The following is a 16796-nucleotide window of genomic DNA, read 5'->3' as shown; positions in this document are numbered from 1 at the left end:
CTGCTCATCAGGAATGGTTCTGCTGTCCATGCTAACACCTGAACCATGCTCAGAACAATTCATGTGGGTATGTTACTTGGTTCAAATGAAAAATTTGTTGGAGAACTTTCTTAATAAGTACAGACAATTAAGTTCCCATGTCCAGGAACTATTTAGTTTAAAAATATAGATACATTTGATTTTAAATGAAGAAGTGAATATTTCACAATCTTTCTACTTGGCTAAAATTACTATTATAAATTATTACAGTTTAAATCCCCAACTTCACAATAACACAATATCAGTATTCTGATCCATCATATCGCAAATTGATGTCCAAGTTTATATGGAATATTTATACTGGTGCAGAACTGAACTCAGGTGTTCGGAGACCTAAGTCCGTGCTCTAATCAGTACACCATTTTTCAATGAAACTGCATACCACAAAGTAACTATGGCAAAATAACACTTTTTCATTCTACTGATAGCCAACTGTTTTAACAATCATCTTAATTAACAGCAAGAGCAGCTCTTTCTTTAAATAATCTCTATACAGGTAAAAATGTATGGAAGTTAATTGTCTTTTATGACTGTAAAAATCCTCTGGAATATAAATCAAAAAAATCTGTAATAGGTCAAAGTTGAATTAATACAAATGTATCAATCATTTTTAAAACTTTTATGTATTAGAAATTTTATCCTAGTGTAACTAGAACTCCTTGCTGTACTCATATCCACAGTACAGGTGCATGTTTAGTAGTCTCCATTTAATATTATCCACATTTTTTTAAGTCAGTATTATAGTACTGGAAATTGGCCATGAGCAGCTTAAACAATATATATATTTCTACAGTGATATTTCATTAACAAAAATAAAAAACTAGTGGAAATTTGCATGCAGACACATATTACTAGACTTTTTTTCTAAGCTATAGGACAAGATTCATATTGTTTGTCTTTCTAACTTAGATTCTTGTGATCTCAAAATTTCTTTTGCAAAAATCTTCTTCCATTCAATTTATATTTTTAGTTTATTTTCTGGTGGGATTTTGAGTGTGGGTTTTTTTTTTGTTTTGGTTTTGTTTTGTTGGGTTTGTTTGTTTTTGTTTTTGTTTTGTTTTGTCTGATAATGAAATTTCTTGACCTTTTACTTCTTTTCTAGGGTTCTAGATGTTAAATACAAACAGGTTATACTTACAATACCATGGCTACATTAGCATGATTGTTCAGAATCAGTGAAAATAAAAGTTACAATAGTGCTTATGAATTTTAAAAGTTCCACATTCATTTTCAATCAGTTTGCTCCTATCTGAAAGCTAGCACAGAAACAAAAGGATAGAGGTGAGTAAATTTGAAGACTGAATATTATGTATTTGAAGAAAAATGATGTAATTCCTGGAATGACATGCAATATTTTCAAAATGTTTCAGTATTAAGCTTTTGCACTGAAAGCCACAGAAAGCATAGGTGGCATTTGTGGTTTGCCCATGGTTTAACTCTTTTTATCATAAATGCTTGAAAACAGAATCATTTAGATGACAGTATTTCCAGCTTTTTCATTTCCCAAAAATGATTTTTTTTCTGGTTTGATTTTGTTCAGATTAGAAAATGAAACACTGTCAAAACCATTAATTCTGGTTAAGCAAAATTTTATGCTACTTAAATTTTAAATAATTCACAAAGCTACTTACAAGGTTTAGCTGCCTAAAAAAAAAAAAAAAAAAAGGAAAATTTTATTCTTATTTCTTAAAACTAGTCAAATAAAATAATGACAATGGCTAAAATCAGAGCTTTGAAACAGAAGCCTGTAGTTTTGTTCTTTATTAGGAAGATGGGTTCTATACTGTTTGGCTGGGTCAGAGGATAATGAATACAAGACAAAGTTTTACTCACTCTCACAGGATTGGAAGTTACTCTGTTGTCTTTCCAATGTTTAAAAGCACTAAATATAGCAAGAATGCATATGTGATACTGTACAATTTCTAATCTTTGAATGATTATAAGCTGTTAAATGTTAGAATTTCTTTCAATTTTAAAAAATATTTTATGTGTGCACTGAACAGTGTATAGGTGTTTTGGTGAACTACATTACTGTTTCAAGTCTATTTGACTTTGAATTTACTGACATAGATATACATGCAACATAATTCTCATTGAGTAAAGGTTATCAGTTTCCAGTACCTGGATTTGCAAATTGACATTATGCTTCTTTTGCCTTTCACTACTCCTAGGATACAAAGCAGCTTAATTACACACCTTACTTTCAGCTCTGTCAAGAGGGCACAATAGCATTATTATTCTTGGTCAATACCTTTGGATCAAAAAGGTATTTTATAGATCTGAACTTTTCCCTAGTTTCATGCTTCTGACTTCTGGACAGTTTTCCACTGATAAGAAAATATAACCCTGCTTTATAGATTATCTATGATACACAGAACCTTTCCATACTTTTTAATACTAAACAGTAACAGGATAAAACAGCCCTATGAGTAGTTTCGGCAATCAAATCTGTTCACTGTAATTGAAGGGACTAAGAACTGTGTTAGAGGCTCATATAGCCTCTTACGCCTTCTTCTGACCAGAAAAACATCTTAACTTCTACTCTTCAAACCAAGAAACCACAAACAGGAGTGACAAAGAATACCCACCTCCAGAACACAGGACAGTCTTTAAAAGTCAGCTCGATAATCTTCAGACTGATTAAGAGCTTTGACTTTATGTTTATCACATCCTAAGTGAGAACTTGTCTACCACTGCAATTTAAAGTCATTGCTATGTTTTCTCAAGAGTCTACAAGAAGACAGAATGAATGCTCTGCAACCACTTTACCATGAAGAACATCGCTTGCAGTATTTATCCAGTCCCTCCAAGATAGGGCTGCTCTGGGGAGAAAAGTAATGTCTTGCCTGAAGTTCTGAATGAGGACAGAAATGCAGCAGATGCCCTGGTACTCTCTTTTGCTGGAATGGGGAGGATACTAGGCATCTATAGGCACAACCAAAAAAAAAAAAAAAAAAAAAAAAAAGCCTTCCAGAGCAAAAATACAGACAACCTGTTATGGCTTCATGAACTATCAGTCATGTGGAAGTCTCATCTGGGAGTTGTGAGAACTCCAGAATATCTGGAAGTACAATTTCTTTAACCATAATGTTGAATGCTTATTTTATTTCTAGCTCAAAGTGATACATTGCTTTAATTAAAGATAATCAGTGAAATTCTGCACAGATAAAAATACTATAAAAGTAAAAAGCAGTAAAATAGTGACGCGGCATTTTAAAATTTGTTCAAAAGAAAGAGCAAAAATATTTTTTCCACTGCAATTTAGTGAAAATAATTGTTATTGAAGTCAAATATACACTGGCTTATTTGAAACAAAACACTGTAAATATTTGGCCAAATTCTTCTAAATTGAATATCGGAATATTGTATTGAAGTAGAAGAAAAATCTGAAGCATATTGCAAAATTTTGACATTTTTAAAGGTTTTGTATATTCATGAGCACAATTATTTTCAGAAATTCTTCCCATTTTATGGATTACTCAAGTCTTCCCTAGGTTTATTTTTTAGCAAACATTCACAACAGCTGGCCCTTTTTTAGTACAATTAAGACTATTAAAATAAAACTAAATAAAAAAACTGCTTAAATTTTAAACTTTGGTTTAATGGGTAAGCCTGCCAAGTTAGCTTCTGAAAAAACAGTATTGGAAATTAAGAAAAAAACCCTTTGTTTCATGAATATATGCTGCCCTAAAGCTATCCAAAACAAATCCTAACTGAATTATATTTGAAACACAATAGGGAGAATAGAAAAAATTAATTCTCCATGCAGACCAGAAATATGGAATATTCAAGGTATATATTACAGTCACAAAGTATCAGTTTGTCTGTGTGATATACTGTTCTCATTCTTGTACAAGTAGTATCTGTTTAGGCAACTCAGTGATGAATAAAATACAGAATAGTCACTGAATGCATAATTTAAGCATGTGCTCTGTGCAACAGAATTCTTGCATCATACATCTAGTCTTATCAAATGATTATGCAAGAGAATACTATTGCTCATGCTAAAAAAGTAAACAAAATTATGCCTGCAGTGTCATTTAACATCAGCTATAGATTTTTAAATAGATATATATATACAAGTGTGCTGTTGCTAAGAAGGGCTGCAGAAAGGAGTACTTCAGGAAAGAATTTGAGTTGGCCAGCATACAGAACTAAGGCAGTAGTTTCCCTGATTGCCTTTCACCCTGGGGACTCAGTTGTAAATCACGCTGAGAGTAGTCGGAGATTGCTTTCTCTCAATGACAGCTGTCAAGGGTTACATGGGAAATGAATTCTGGCATTCTCAATTTAGTCTGTTGAGAAAAGCAGGAGAAAGTTTCAAGTCTGCCCCGATGACTTTGGAACCTCACACTGAGTAGATTCAAACCCTTGAGGACAAAGAAGTTAAAAGACCATGTCAGAATCTTTTAGGCAGTTTTCTATTAAAAAGTTGAATGATCATCAAAAAGTACGTCATTCACAGTATTTCATTTCTTGTTCTCACTCTTTCTGTTTTTTTTTTTTGTTTGTTTGTTGGTTTGGTTTGGTTTGTTTTTTTTTCTTCCCTTGACAGAAACAATGTTAAGCTTCTTTTTTAAACTTTCTTATTTGATCAACAGTGGTTTTAAACATTTTTATCTGAAAAGTATTGAATTAATATCAGTATCTAGAACATGTATAGGGACTGGCACTCAGAGTGAATAAGAGCAGAGAACTCACGCTATGACAAATTCTAAGAAACGCTGTTTATAAAAAAATAAGGTACTGATTGTGAAAACATGATTATAAAATGACCAGTCTGTGGAATTTTAGCAAAGTTAAGTGCAAAAACAACAATACAGAAAAATGATAACTATTCAGTGAAGTAAAGAAAAAACAAACAAAGAAAATGGTTGACTTAAAACTTCACTTTGCAAAAGGCTCAAATACATACGAGTCTGATTTTTTTCGGTTGTTATTTTTATAACAGAGGCCAGTTGGAGAGTAATTTTATCATAGAAATGCTGGCGATGTAAACCATAAAAATAAAATATTTATTTAGGAAGCAGAGTGGTTTGTGTTTTTACATATACTATTAAAATCTATCTGAAATCTAAGGTCCTGACATCATATTTTTGATGAACCTAGACCAAGGAAATTTTCACTGTAATTTATGCAGTATAAATATTGTTCATAATACTGCAAATTAATACTAATAATTTGCTAAATAATATCTTGGTAGAAACAATGCCTTAACTAAGGTTAATAGATTCAACGACATACATAGTTCACATTTGTTTGCTTGAGAGATGAAAAGCTAAGACACACCACTTTTAATTGCATTCCAAAATATCTGTCATTGATATAAACAGGCCAAATATTCTTTTATTGTTACAAAAAAATGCAATCTTTCTTATGTTTTCTAATGGAAAAATTCTTCCAGAGTTTTTGAACAACTAACTAGCTAAAACTATACTAAAATAAAAATGGAGGAAGAAGTATGTTAAAGGAAATTCCATGAACTTGCCATTATTTTTTTAAGCTTTGAACAGAAACACCAACTTTTTTGGAATACCAGATTAACTAATTTAAAAAGCATATATTTTCTCTTGAGTACATATGAAATTTCTTCCTCCTCCATCCACATCATTACACTAGCAGATCAGAAAGATAAAGTATTTACCTGTCATTTTTCTCTATATGTGTCATTTATATGTAAATTCCTTTGTGGACATCTATGTACAAGTAGTATCAACACATTAGCCTTTGTCATAATAATACAAACTCTGAGGTCATGTCTTAAAGTCTTTCTCTTTAGATTTTTCTTAGAGTATTGTTTTCCACATGGAAGAGGAACTCTATTCAGTTGTCCCTACAGATGTTTCTACTACCTTTTGAGATGTCTTTGCCTGACTTCTAGACAGGTGCAACTCCAGAGAGGTGCAGGAATAATTTAAAGTCCTGTGTCATTTCTGTCAGTTTCAAGTAAATATCTCAGACACTGTATGGCATCTCCCATGGCACCTTAGAATTAAGCTCTAATTATCCTTCTGAAGGAAATCATCATGCTATCAACATGAATAGTTTAAGTATGTCTAACATTCAAAGTATGCAAAGTCTCAACAAAGGTCTCTGGAAAAAAAAAAAAAATATAAAATTTTCTCAACTTATATGAATCCTTGATACCACCTTAGATGGAAAACTACTTAAATTCAGAGTTGTTTTATCTTTGGATGAGAAGAATTTGCCATCAGTCTCAATCTCTTCTACCCTTCTATCAACTGTCATCAGAAAGCTTATTTTTCTTGTCAGTGAAGGAGTGGAACATATGACCACTAGTTCAAATGATATATCCACTAAAGAAACCACAACAAAATTTACAGTCCCTTATAGATTTCAGATTGTTGATAAGACAAAAAGTCTAATTGAGCTTTTCAAGAATCTACCAGTAATGAGATAAAGAAAGAAAGAACTTTCCAAATAGAAATTCAATACAAAACCAGGATAAATGAACAGATTTAAATTCTTTGTTATTAACAAATAGACTGGAGTTACTGAAACAGACAAGAGAATATGATCTAGCTCAAACCTCTGCAACTTGGGCAGATGAAACAGATCTGGCCAATAAAACATTTCTCATTCTAAGAAACTTGTTTTTAATAGGAGAAAAATTTCTTAAATATCATTTATAAGAAGATATAACAGATTCTGACAAACTTAGTGCCTTTCTACGATGGGGTTAGAGCACTGGTGGATAAGGGAAGAGCAACTGATGTCATCTACCTGGACTTGTGCAATGCATTTGACACTGTCCCGCATTACATCTTTGTCTCTAAATTGGAGAGACATAGATTTGATGCATGGACCACTCAGTGGATAAGGAATTGGCTTAATGGTTGCACTCAAAGTGTTGCAGTCAATGGCTAGATGTCCAAGTGGAGAGCACTGATAAGTGGTGTTCCTCAGCAGGTAGTGTTGGGAACACTGTTTAACATCTTTATTGGGAACACAGGCAGTGGGATTGAGTGCACCCCTAGCAAGTTTGACAACAACACCAAGTTGTGTGGTGCAGTTGACACACTAGAAGGAAGGGATACCATCCAGAGGGATCTTGACAGGCTGGACAGGTGGTGCCGTGCAAACCTCATGAAGTTCAACAAGACCAAGTGAAAGGTCCTGCACATGGGTCAGGACAATCCCAAGCACAAGTACAGGTGGGGCAATGAGTGGATTGAGAGAAGCTCTGTGAAGAAGTACTTGGGGATGTTGGTTGATGGAAAACTGACTATGAGTCAGCAATGTGCGCTCGCAGCTCAGAAAGCCAACCTTGTCCTGGGCTGCATCAAGAGAAACATGGCCAGTGGGTCAAGAGAGGTAATTCTCCCCCCTCTACTCCACTCTCATGAGACCCCACCTGGAGTACTGTATTTAGCTCTGAGGCCCCCAGCATAAGACAATGGACCTGCTCGAGTGGGTCCAGAGAAGGTGCACGAAGATGATCAGGAGGCTGAAGCACCTCCCTGATGAGGAGATGCTGAGAGAGTTGAGGTTGTCCATCCTGGAGAAGAAAAGGCTCCTGGAAGACCTCATAAAGACCTTCTAGTACCTAAGGAGGGCCTATAGGAACGATGGAGAGGGACTCTTTATCAGGGAGTGTAGTGATAGGATGAAGGGTAAAAGTTTTAAACTGAAAGAGGGTAGATTCAGATTGGATATAAAGAAGAAATTATTTACTGTGAAGGTGATGAGACATTGGAACAGGTTTCCCAGAGAAGTGGTGGCTGCCCCCTCACTGGAAGTGTTCAAGGCTGGGTGGGATGTGGCTTTGAGCAACCTCATCTAGTGGAAGGTATCCCTGCTCATGGTAGGGGAGTTGGAACTAGATGATCTTCAAGGTCTTCTCCAAGCCAAACCATTCTATGATTCTGTGATTCTGAAGGGAATGGTAGTAAAGGATATACACTTCTTCTGACATAGATTATGAATCTGACACTGCCTTACGAACTGGCAGGTAGTGATAGGACATTTTATCCAATGTCAAAGCAAAGAAATCAGAGCAAGAAAATCTCCTTTCAAATACTTCCATTCTAGAAGATGTGGTTAAGTGTGGTGTTTAATACAGCAGTTCTTACTTCAAGTATAATATATAGATAAATGACTTGCAGTGCAATCAGGAGTGCAGAGCCCTGATGAGACCATCTGATTCTACCCTTTTGGTAGTGTCCTGGGTTTCTGTGAGTGGTGGGGCTTTTTGGCAGCAGGGAAGGGGCTACAGCAGTGGACCACTGTGAGAAGCTTCTTGAAATCCCCTGGGATCCAAGTCAGACTTGCCTGTGGACCAAGGCTGAGCCAATCAGCTGTACCTCTATGATAACGTATTTAAGAAGGGACCTGGGAGGAGGAGTTAGGGTTGTGAGGAGAACAACAAATAACTGTGTGAACACTGAAGTAAGTGGAAAAAAGGAGGAGAAGGGTGGGAGATGCGCCTGTGCAGAGCGCCTCCACACCCTGTGATGAAATTCCAGGGTGAGCCTCCCTCCACCCATGAAGGTCTACAGTGGAGCAGATGCTGACATGCAGTCTGTGGAGGAGCCCACACTTCAGCAGGTGATTGCGCCTGAAGGAGGCCAGGACCCTATGGGAAGGAGCAGCCTCCACTGTGTAGTTCAACTCTGGGAGGATTGCAACATGTGGGGGTATCCCACCGTGGAGCAGCTCAGGAAGGGTTGTAGCCTGTGGGAGTGACTCGAGTTGGAGAAAGTTCGTGTCCCATGCTGGAGCAGCTAGGTAAATGCAGAGGACCATGGGAGGGACTCATGTTGAAGAAAGTTTGTGGATGACTGTCTCCTGTGAGAGGAAGACCACTCTGGAGTAGGGGGAAAATGCCAGAATTTCCCCCCCCCTTCCCAAGGTGGAATAAGTGGCAGCACCGACTGCACTCCCCATCCCCTGCTTCCTGCATCACTGTGGGGAGGAGGTGGAGATATCGGGAGCCCGGGAAGAAGAAAGGGGTGGAGGGAGGTGCTTTCAAGATGTGTCTATGCTTCTTACTGTCTACTCTGTTAAGTGTTGTTGTTGTTAAGTGTCTGTATTAAATTTATGTTATTTTTTTATTCCCTTAATGAGTCTGTCTTTTGCCCATGACCATAATGGGTGATTCATCCCTCCCTGTCCTTATCTCAAATCCTATGCTTTTGCTTATTTTCTTCTTGTCAGCGCTGGAGAGAAAGGGGAGAGTGAAATGCTGTGTGGTGCTTGATTGTCCTTTGAACTCAAACCATGATAGGTGATTAAGAGTTATGAAAAGTAGTTTAGGATTTTATATTTTCATAGCTTGTTCTGGGGAGGCACATGCATGCTGCACCAGGTCCTACTCCATCAGGTTTGTTGAAGAAAACAGAGATTTGGCTACCAGAATTTTTCCCATGCCATTTGATTCCAGTCTAAAGGCAAGTAAACTGACTACTTGACATCTTCTTTATGAAATAAATAAAAGCAAAGAGAGAGTCCATGTTGAGATGAAAATGTCCTATTTCAAAAATTATGATTTTAAAATCATACTTCAGTGATCTCAACATTCTAGAAAAGACTATTACAAATCTTAGATATGTAAATAGCATTAAATATGAATATAAATGTAAATATGAATATAAATTTAAAACCAGATATATTGTGGGTTTTATCTCATGAAGTATCTGAATGTCACAACAAGCCATTTTTTTTCACTTGTGAAAGAAACAGTAGGAACATGATTTTTTCAATACATAGGTGTTTTAATGATTACATTACCTCAGAAGATAGATCCAAAATCCAATTTTAAAAAATGCATTCATTTTAAGGGATTAAAGGTTTTACTTGCTGTGCCAAAACAGTTTGCTAGAACAAATGACATTTTTATTAAATTATCAGAATAACAGTGGGGGGGAAATACCATTACAAGGCTGTTCAGTGCTTTCAGTGTATTTTGGATATACAAACATATTTAAATAGTTTGTTTTGTACAAGTTATTATCATATGGCTCCAGAGTATCATATATGATCTTTTTTGTGCACAGCTTTTTTGTGAAGCAAAAAACCTCATATAATTTCTTTAGTAAATTTCCTGCCAGTGACTTATTAATTAACCTCCTACTGACAAAATAGATAGAAGAAAGGTATCATTGCAAAATAGTGCCTGAGAAGTGCCCAGGTTTATTTTCTGAAAATTTCAAGTTTTCCCATGCATACATAATAGCTCAGTTTCAAAATAAATAATATAAAATAAAATAAAATAAAATAAAATAAAATAAAATAAAATAAAATAAAATAAAATAAAATAAAATAAAATAAAATAAAATAATCTTCTCCAATAGCTTCAAGCAGTAATATATATTTTGTTGTAACTGCATGTAGAGTCTCAGTGAAGCCAAATTCATTATTGACTAAAGTGAACTCAACCGAGGTTTGAAAGAAAGGTCATACGTAAAATCATTGTTGAATTAAATGATACAGGTTTGCCAGGAACATCAATCCCTTCCCAGCAGTATATTTAAGGAGCTGGAAGATTTACCTTCTTTGTACACAAATTCATAATTCATCACCAACAATGAATTTTAACACAAATGTTTTCTACCCATTAGGAAAAAAGCAATTTTAAAACGAAGAGCATATGCCAAAAGAAGACCTTTTATTTGTTTTAGGAAAGTTCAAATCAATTCATTAAGGGTAAATTTGGTATAATCCATTTATTGGGCAGATTTTTTTTTTTTTTAAATAATGGATGTAAAATTATCATTTCATCATGATTTCATCACTGAAATACACTTTATTATTTTTTAAATATAACAAGTAAGGACTTTTTGCTCTTCTTTCATGTAAATAATATAATTCAAGATTTATTTTATTTAAGCATTTTGGAAAAAAGAATCTCTGCTCATTGTGAACTATGCAGATTCATCCTTTAATCCGAACTATATCAAATTATAAATAAAAAAGCATAATTACCATAAAAATATGTCAGAACAATTTTCACAGCATATGGTCCAAAAATACAGTATTTACTGAAGTAAAAATCTTAAATGTTATATCAAATTCTGCTCTCACTGAAATTATGTAAAAGTAATTATGCTATGAGGTTATAGAGAGGCAGATTACAGTAAAGAAGACTCCTTTGCCCAGTTATACAGGTAGAATTAAACTAGATAGATGTATGCAGAGAAGTGTTCTGTAGGAACATGCCTAGCTGGTATACTGATATATACTTTAATTCTTTTGAAGGAAGACCGAAAGTTTTTTTTTACAGTGAATTCCTAAATTAATTGTGAGCAGCAGCATATAAACATGTTATTTTATAGAAATTTCCAATTACTCATTCATTTTAAGAGAGAATATTTACACAGGAATATATGAAGATCTATTTTCCCTTTGCTTCAGTTATGCTTAACAGTGTTGAGTTAAGCATAAGCTTTGATGCTTGCTGGCTAGAAACAGTAGGGTTTTAGGACCTTAGGACTTAGATAATCTCTTATGGTGTTTGGGTGATATGTGGAAAAAATTTGTACTCATTGAAGTTCCTTTCCTTTTGTTCTCTATTCATCTAATTTGGGGAAAATAGTTGTATCCTCTTTACTTATGTGTATCTTTAAGTGTTTTCTGAGTCATGCAGAGATAGTTAAAAATTTGCTTCAGTTACCCATCTAGTTTACGATAGATGAGATAATATAGGCTACAGTCTCATAAAGTGGTTCCATTTTACCTCAGTCTGTGAGACTGTGTTTTAATCTGAAAAGCTTGCAGTCTGCTTCTTTTTGTTAACTCTGTGTTATGTAGTAGCCAGTGGGATCAGCAGAAAAATAGGTCTGGAGACATCACATACCACCTCAGCAAGATTCCCCAACTGCACCTGACAAAGTCTTCATAAACTATACAGAATAGTTGAACTTGAAAGGAAGAGCTAAATCAGTTTGCCCAGGGCCTTGTCCAGTCAGGTTCTGAATATCTACAAGAATGGAGATTCCACAACCTCACTGGGTAATTTGTTCAAGTGTTTTACAACCCTCACAGTTAAAAAGATTTTTCTTATGTTTCAGTTTGTGTCCTTTGCCCCTTGTCCTTTCAGTGTGAACCACTGTGAAGTCTGGCTGTCTTTTTTTACACCCTCCCTTAGATAAATGTTGATAAGATTCCCCTGAGCCTTCTTTTCTCTAGACTGAAACCCCCTTCTCTCAGTCTCTCCTCAAATCACAAAATATATTTAGGAAAGTGCAGAAAACATCAAAGAGAGAGGAGGAGGACATAAAAAATTAACGAGAAACAATAGAGGGAACACGAAGTTCAGAGGAGGAGGTGGTGCATGGGGGAGCATTCGCTGCAGCCAATGGAGGACATACACCAGAGCAGACAGATGTTCCTGAAGGAACTGCAGTCTGTGGAGAACCCACACCAGAGAAGAGGAAAAAAGGGTAAAGGAAGGAACAGCAGAAAGAAACGCTAGATATTGATTGCAATATCAACCAGCCACATTAACTTAATATATGAAACAATACCACTTATCAAGACAATTAATACTACATTTTAAAATTTCATATAATTGAAATAAAATCTCCTAAATTTCTAGATCAGAGATGCATGTCATAGGTCAATGGTATAGAACTACTCTAACACTCATATGCTTAAACTGAAGTGGATATTGACTATTGCTTTTGCATTGGAACTAAATATCTTCTGGTGCATGAATATATTTAAAACAGTTATTTTTACTTTAGATAGTATATTCCTCTACAGAACCAAAACATAGGATTTCTTAGAGGAACTGTAAACTTCATGACCTATCTCTTTTTCAAACAGTTTAAATGTGAAGGTTGATAAACTTGAACCTGGAGAAACTGCAAACTTCATGATATATCCCTTTTTTCAAACACGCTTGGAGATCAAGGTTAATCACACATCAACACTTTTGTATTAGTCTGACCAAGTCTTTCTCCCACTAACTGTGAGTTTCATATATTCAGCCAAGGCTCTGAGACTGAGCTTTGGTGCTTTACTCATACATCTTCATTTTTGTAATTTCTCAGACAAGAGTAAAAGTGATGACATTTGAGTAATGTTTTAATTGTATTTTCAATACAATTCTTGCTGATACACAAGACAGAAAAGAATCAAGTTACTTCTTTCAACTTGAGATTACATTCTCCCAAATCATACTCTAACATTCTACTGTAGAAAAACAACTAATTATCCATTCCCTATTCTGACCACTATTGCAAGTTGAAATAATATAAAATACTGAAGTCACATTGATTTCAATATTTTTTAAATCTTTATTGATTACAGTTGCTAAACACCTCTATGCTTTGTCATACAGACCTACAGTAAGGAACAGACAAGCAGTAGGTAGCAAGATTAGATGGATCCTTACAGTTCATGGTAGAAGAGATACCAGACAGTCACTGAAAAATGCCTATTGCTATAGAGAAAGTAATATTAAGTGAAGAGAAGAGTGAAGTGAAGAAGCACTGTGTGAACGGTAAAAGTCCAATTTTACACCACCTGCATGAGATTAGACAAAATTGTAGCTACTCAACTGAGAGAACTCTGGGCCACTTCATCCTGGTAGGATTTTGCCATTCTTAAGTGAATGGATTTTGGCAGAGTTGCATCTAGAATGTTCACTACTTTCAGAAAACCAACCTCCCTAAACAAGACCTCAGACCATAAATTCACCAGGAACAACACTCAAATTCATGTGATGAACTAAAAAAAGAAAATTATAGTAGACAGGAGACATAACTGAAATAATGTTGGAGTAATTATAAGGCTGCTAATTCTTACATTTTTTATTTTTTAAATCTATTCAGTCTTTGCATTATTTTTCAGAAATTTCCATTTTTTTTTTTTTTCTCTTTCACTTGTTTTCCTTTTAATAAATGTACTTGAGTTCAATGTAAATAGCTCAGTAACTCAGCTTGTAAATGGGGTTGAACTTCAGTAAACCATGCAATCTCTGGCTCAGTCAAACTGAGCAGACCTGAACTGCATCTACAGGATATGTGAAAAATTGTGTATTTTAAACAAAAAAAATCCTTACTTAGATGTCTCACAGATGAGATAGAGGAGTTTGTTCACTGAAGTCTAGCAAAACAAAACAGTATAAAAGGGGAAAAAAAAGTACATGAGCCTAAATAGGAACAGTTTGCTAATTCCTGTTTCTCCATTCCAATAATTATATTGCTATGCTAGTTAATTCACTTGAATAAATTCTGAGGGTAGTGACTGAGGTAATTGCTGTCTTTGTAGTGTTTTAATGAGAATGAAAGATCCAATTCCACACACATTGAGCCTGAAATTGCATCAGCTATCCCTGAAAAAATATGATGGGCTAATCACCAAAGATAATTATTATTCTTAAGAACCACTATTGTAATACAATATGATTTTTAATAATCCAACAGGTTGAGATAATAAAGCTACTAATAGCTGAAGTTAACTTCTTATTATATGATTTTTTAGTTCCAGTGTATCTTTATAAAAACTTCACTGAGTACAATTTCCTTTAGCACCTTAAAGACAAGTTACAAAGGACAAAAAGCATAGTACTTACATTGAGTTAACATTTAAGTGATTGTTTTTCCAGTGAAAGGAAATACTCAGGAAAAGCTTACTAGCCATTGCATTTCTGGATAAATTATTTTATCTGTTTTTGTATTAACCCCCTTTTCAACAAGCTGTCAAACCTGGATCTGTCTAATTGGATTGATCAATGGTATTCCAGACTTGTATTCTGAATAGTAGAAGAAGAGATGATTTAGAAATCATGGGTTTTAAATTTGTAAAGTAAACTTTAGCCTCTTAATTTTTTAGTCAGCATTAATTCATAAATCAAAAGAAATGAAAGGTTCATCAGCCTAAGGAAAAACCTAAGTGACTTTTTTGATACACTTTTCAGAGTATGCATGACTTAGCAAAGATTTGCCAAATTATGTCACAGAAGGAAAATCTTGCCAGACTTGTCAATTCTAATTTAACAATCAACAATCTATATTAAGTATAATATATATATTGTTGTCTATCTATATGCATACATGTAAAGAGAGATCAATTGATCAATTGATTGATCTTTGTGTTCTATTTCTTTGCATGTTCCATATCAGGCAAAATCATCAGATTGTCTCCATAGACTAAGCATTTTTTGTTTGTTTTTGGTTTACACATTTGGAAATTAATGCTGTTGTTAAAATTTATAAATGGACCCCCGGTTTTGAAAAGGGAGTATGACCAAGAACAACATTTTAAAATTAGATCCATTCAAATACATTTCCTTCTGGAGTGAAGGATATACAGCATCTCAAAAACTTTTCTCCAGGCTTTTGTGACCTTTCGGTATATCTTACATGATTCACCTCTTGTCCTGCCTTTCACCTCTCTGACAATTTACAATTATTTTATAGCCAGAAGATATTTAAACTGCCTCAGTGATTCAGAAGAAAACATTTCACAATATTATTATTAACTTATTATTGTATTCAGCATTGAGAAAGGATCTACTACACCAGTACAAGCTATTTTGGGACATACAACATAAAACCAATAGACTGATGAACAAATTTTAGTGGTCTGATAAAGATATTGGTGGAACAGACCAAAGATTTTATATTAGCTCTATACTCTGCAATGATAGCCAAAAGTTGAGGGAAATAAAAACAGTGGCCATAAATGGAAAGAGTAACAATAGGGTGACTTCCGAGGCTTGTTTCCCTTTTAATCTTTATTTCATTACTGGCATCTGGATAAATAAATTATAAGGACACAATGAAATCTGAGAATTTTGGATTGTGTTTTAAAATGGTTTCCTTCTGTTCTTCCCTAATACATACATTTGATACACAAGTTTCTTCACAACACAAACCCTTCTCATCTCAAACATCTCCATCTTACCCAGAGCATACTAGTAATCAAGTTCAAATATGTCTCTACAAAAAAACAATCAGAATTAAATCTTAATTTATCATTTTTTTTTTTCTGGGGAAATAAAAGTCAGATTTCATATATAGGAAAGTTATGAACACCTCTAAGATATTGCTAGGAAATACAGAAGAATTAATAGTGCTTTCATGCATGAGTATTCATTTGCATAACTATGTTTCAATAAGAGTAATCAAACATTTATGGAAACTGTACTCTAATGCACCTAATTCAGGCTAGATACCCAAGTGTTTTATTAATGTAATATAACTTTTGTGATACAAAGTACACTTTATATGTCTATAAACTATATGCTAGGGATTGCAGTCTGAGAACATTGAGGTGAAAGACTGAAAAGCCTGGGCTTCCCCAATACTCCACCCTAACTCCATTTTCCAAAATAGAAATGCAAAAACTCAAATAAAGGTGGCAATAAGTTCCTAGGTGTCGTGTTTCTGAATTATATCCCAATATCTTGAAGGCAAGGTAAAGGATCATGCCTCAGATAAGTCATTACAGAACAGAAAATATATGAGAAAGTTTCTTACCTCGGCAGTTGGGTAAAGGGCTAGTCCACTGCCCGTTGCTTCGGCACTGTGCTCGAGAAGCACCCTGAAGTAAGTACCCAGTGTTGCAAGTAAAATTTACAACATCATTTAAATTGAACTCACTGCCATTAGTCATTCCATGAGCTGGATTTCCAGGATGTCCACATGTGATTGCTGTTAAAAGAAAAATAGATAGGCTAGCATCCAACTCAAAGATACTCTTCCAAGAAAGCACTTGCAGGTTGAAGCTATTTAGTTTGGGTTTTTTTCCTGATGAATTTGTGGTTTATATTTATATTAAAAAAAAAA

At 34.6% G+C, this 16796-nt stretch overlaps 1 protein-coding gene across 2 annotated transcripts in view; it reads right to left on the bottom strand.

The window, feature by feature from the left end:
- CSMD1 (CUB and Sushi multiple domains 1) overlaps window positions 1-16796 on the bottom strand; it is a 1179538-nt gene that overhangs the window by 48001 nt on the left and 1114741 nt on the right. For both annotated transcript variants that reach the window (XM_042802880.1, XM_042802881.1), the window contains exon 54: window positions 16488-16661. In XM_042802880.1, coding sequence (XP_042658814.1) covers window positions 16488-16661 — 174 coding nt within the window. The remainder of the gene's footprint in view (window positions 1-16487; window positions 16662-16796) is intronic.

Source organism: Tyto alba, unplaced genomic scaffold (genome assembly GCF_018691265.1).
Source record: "Tyto alba isolate M040663 unplaced genomic scaffold, T.alba_DEE_v4.0 Super-Scaffold_40, whole genome shotgun sequence".
Taxonomy (NCBI): domain Eukaryota; kingdom Metazoa; phylum Chordata; class Aves; order Strigiformes; family Tytonidae; genus Tyto; species Tyto alba.
The sequence above is the reverse complement of the archived record's forward strand: the minus strand, read 5'-3'. Positions and strand labels throughout refer to the sequence as shown.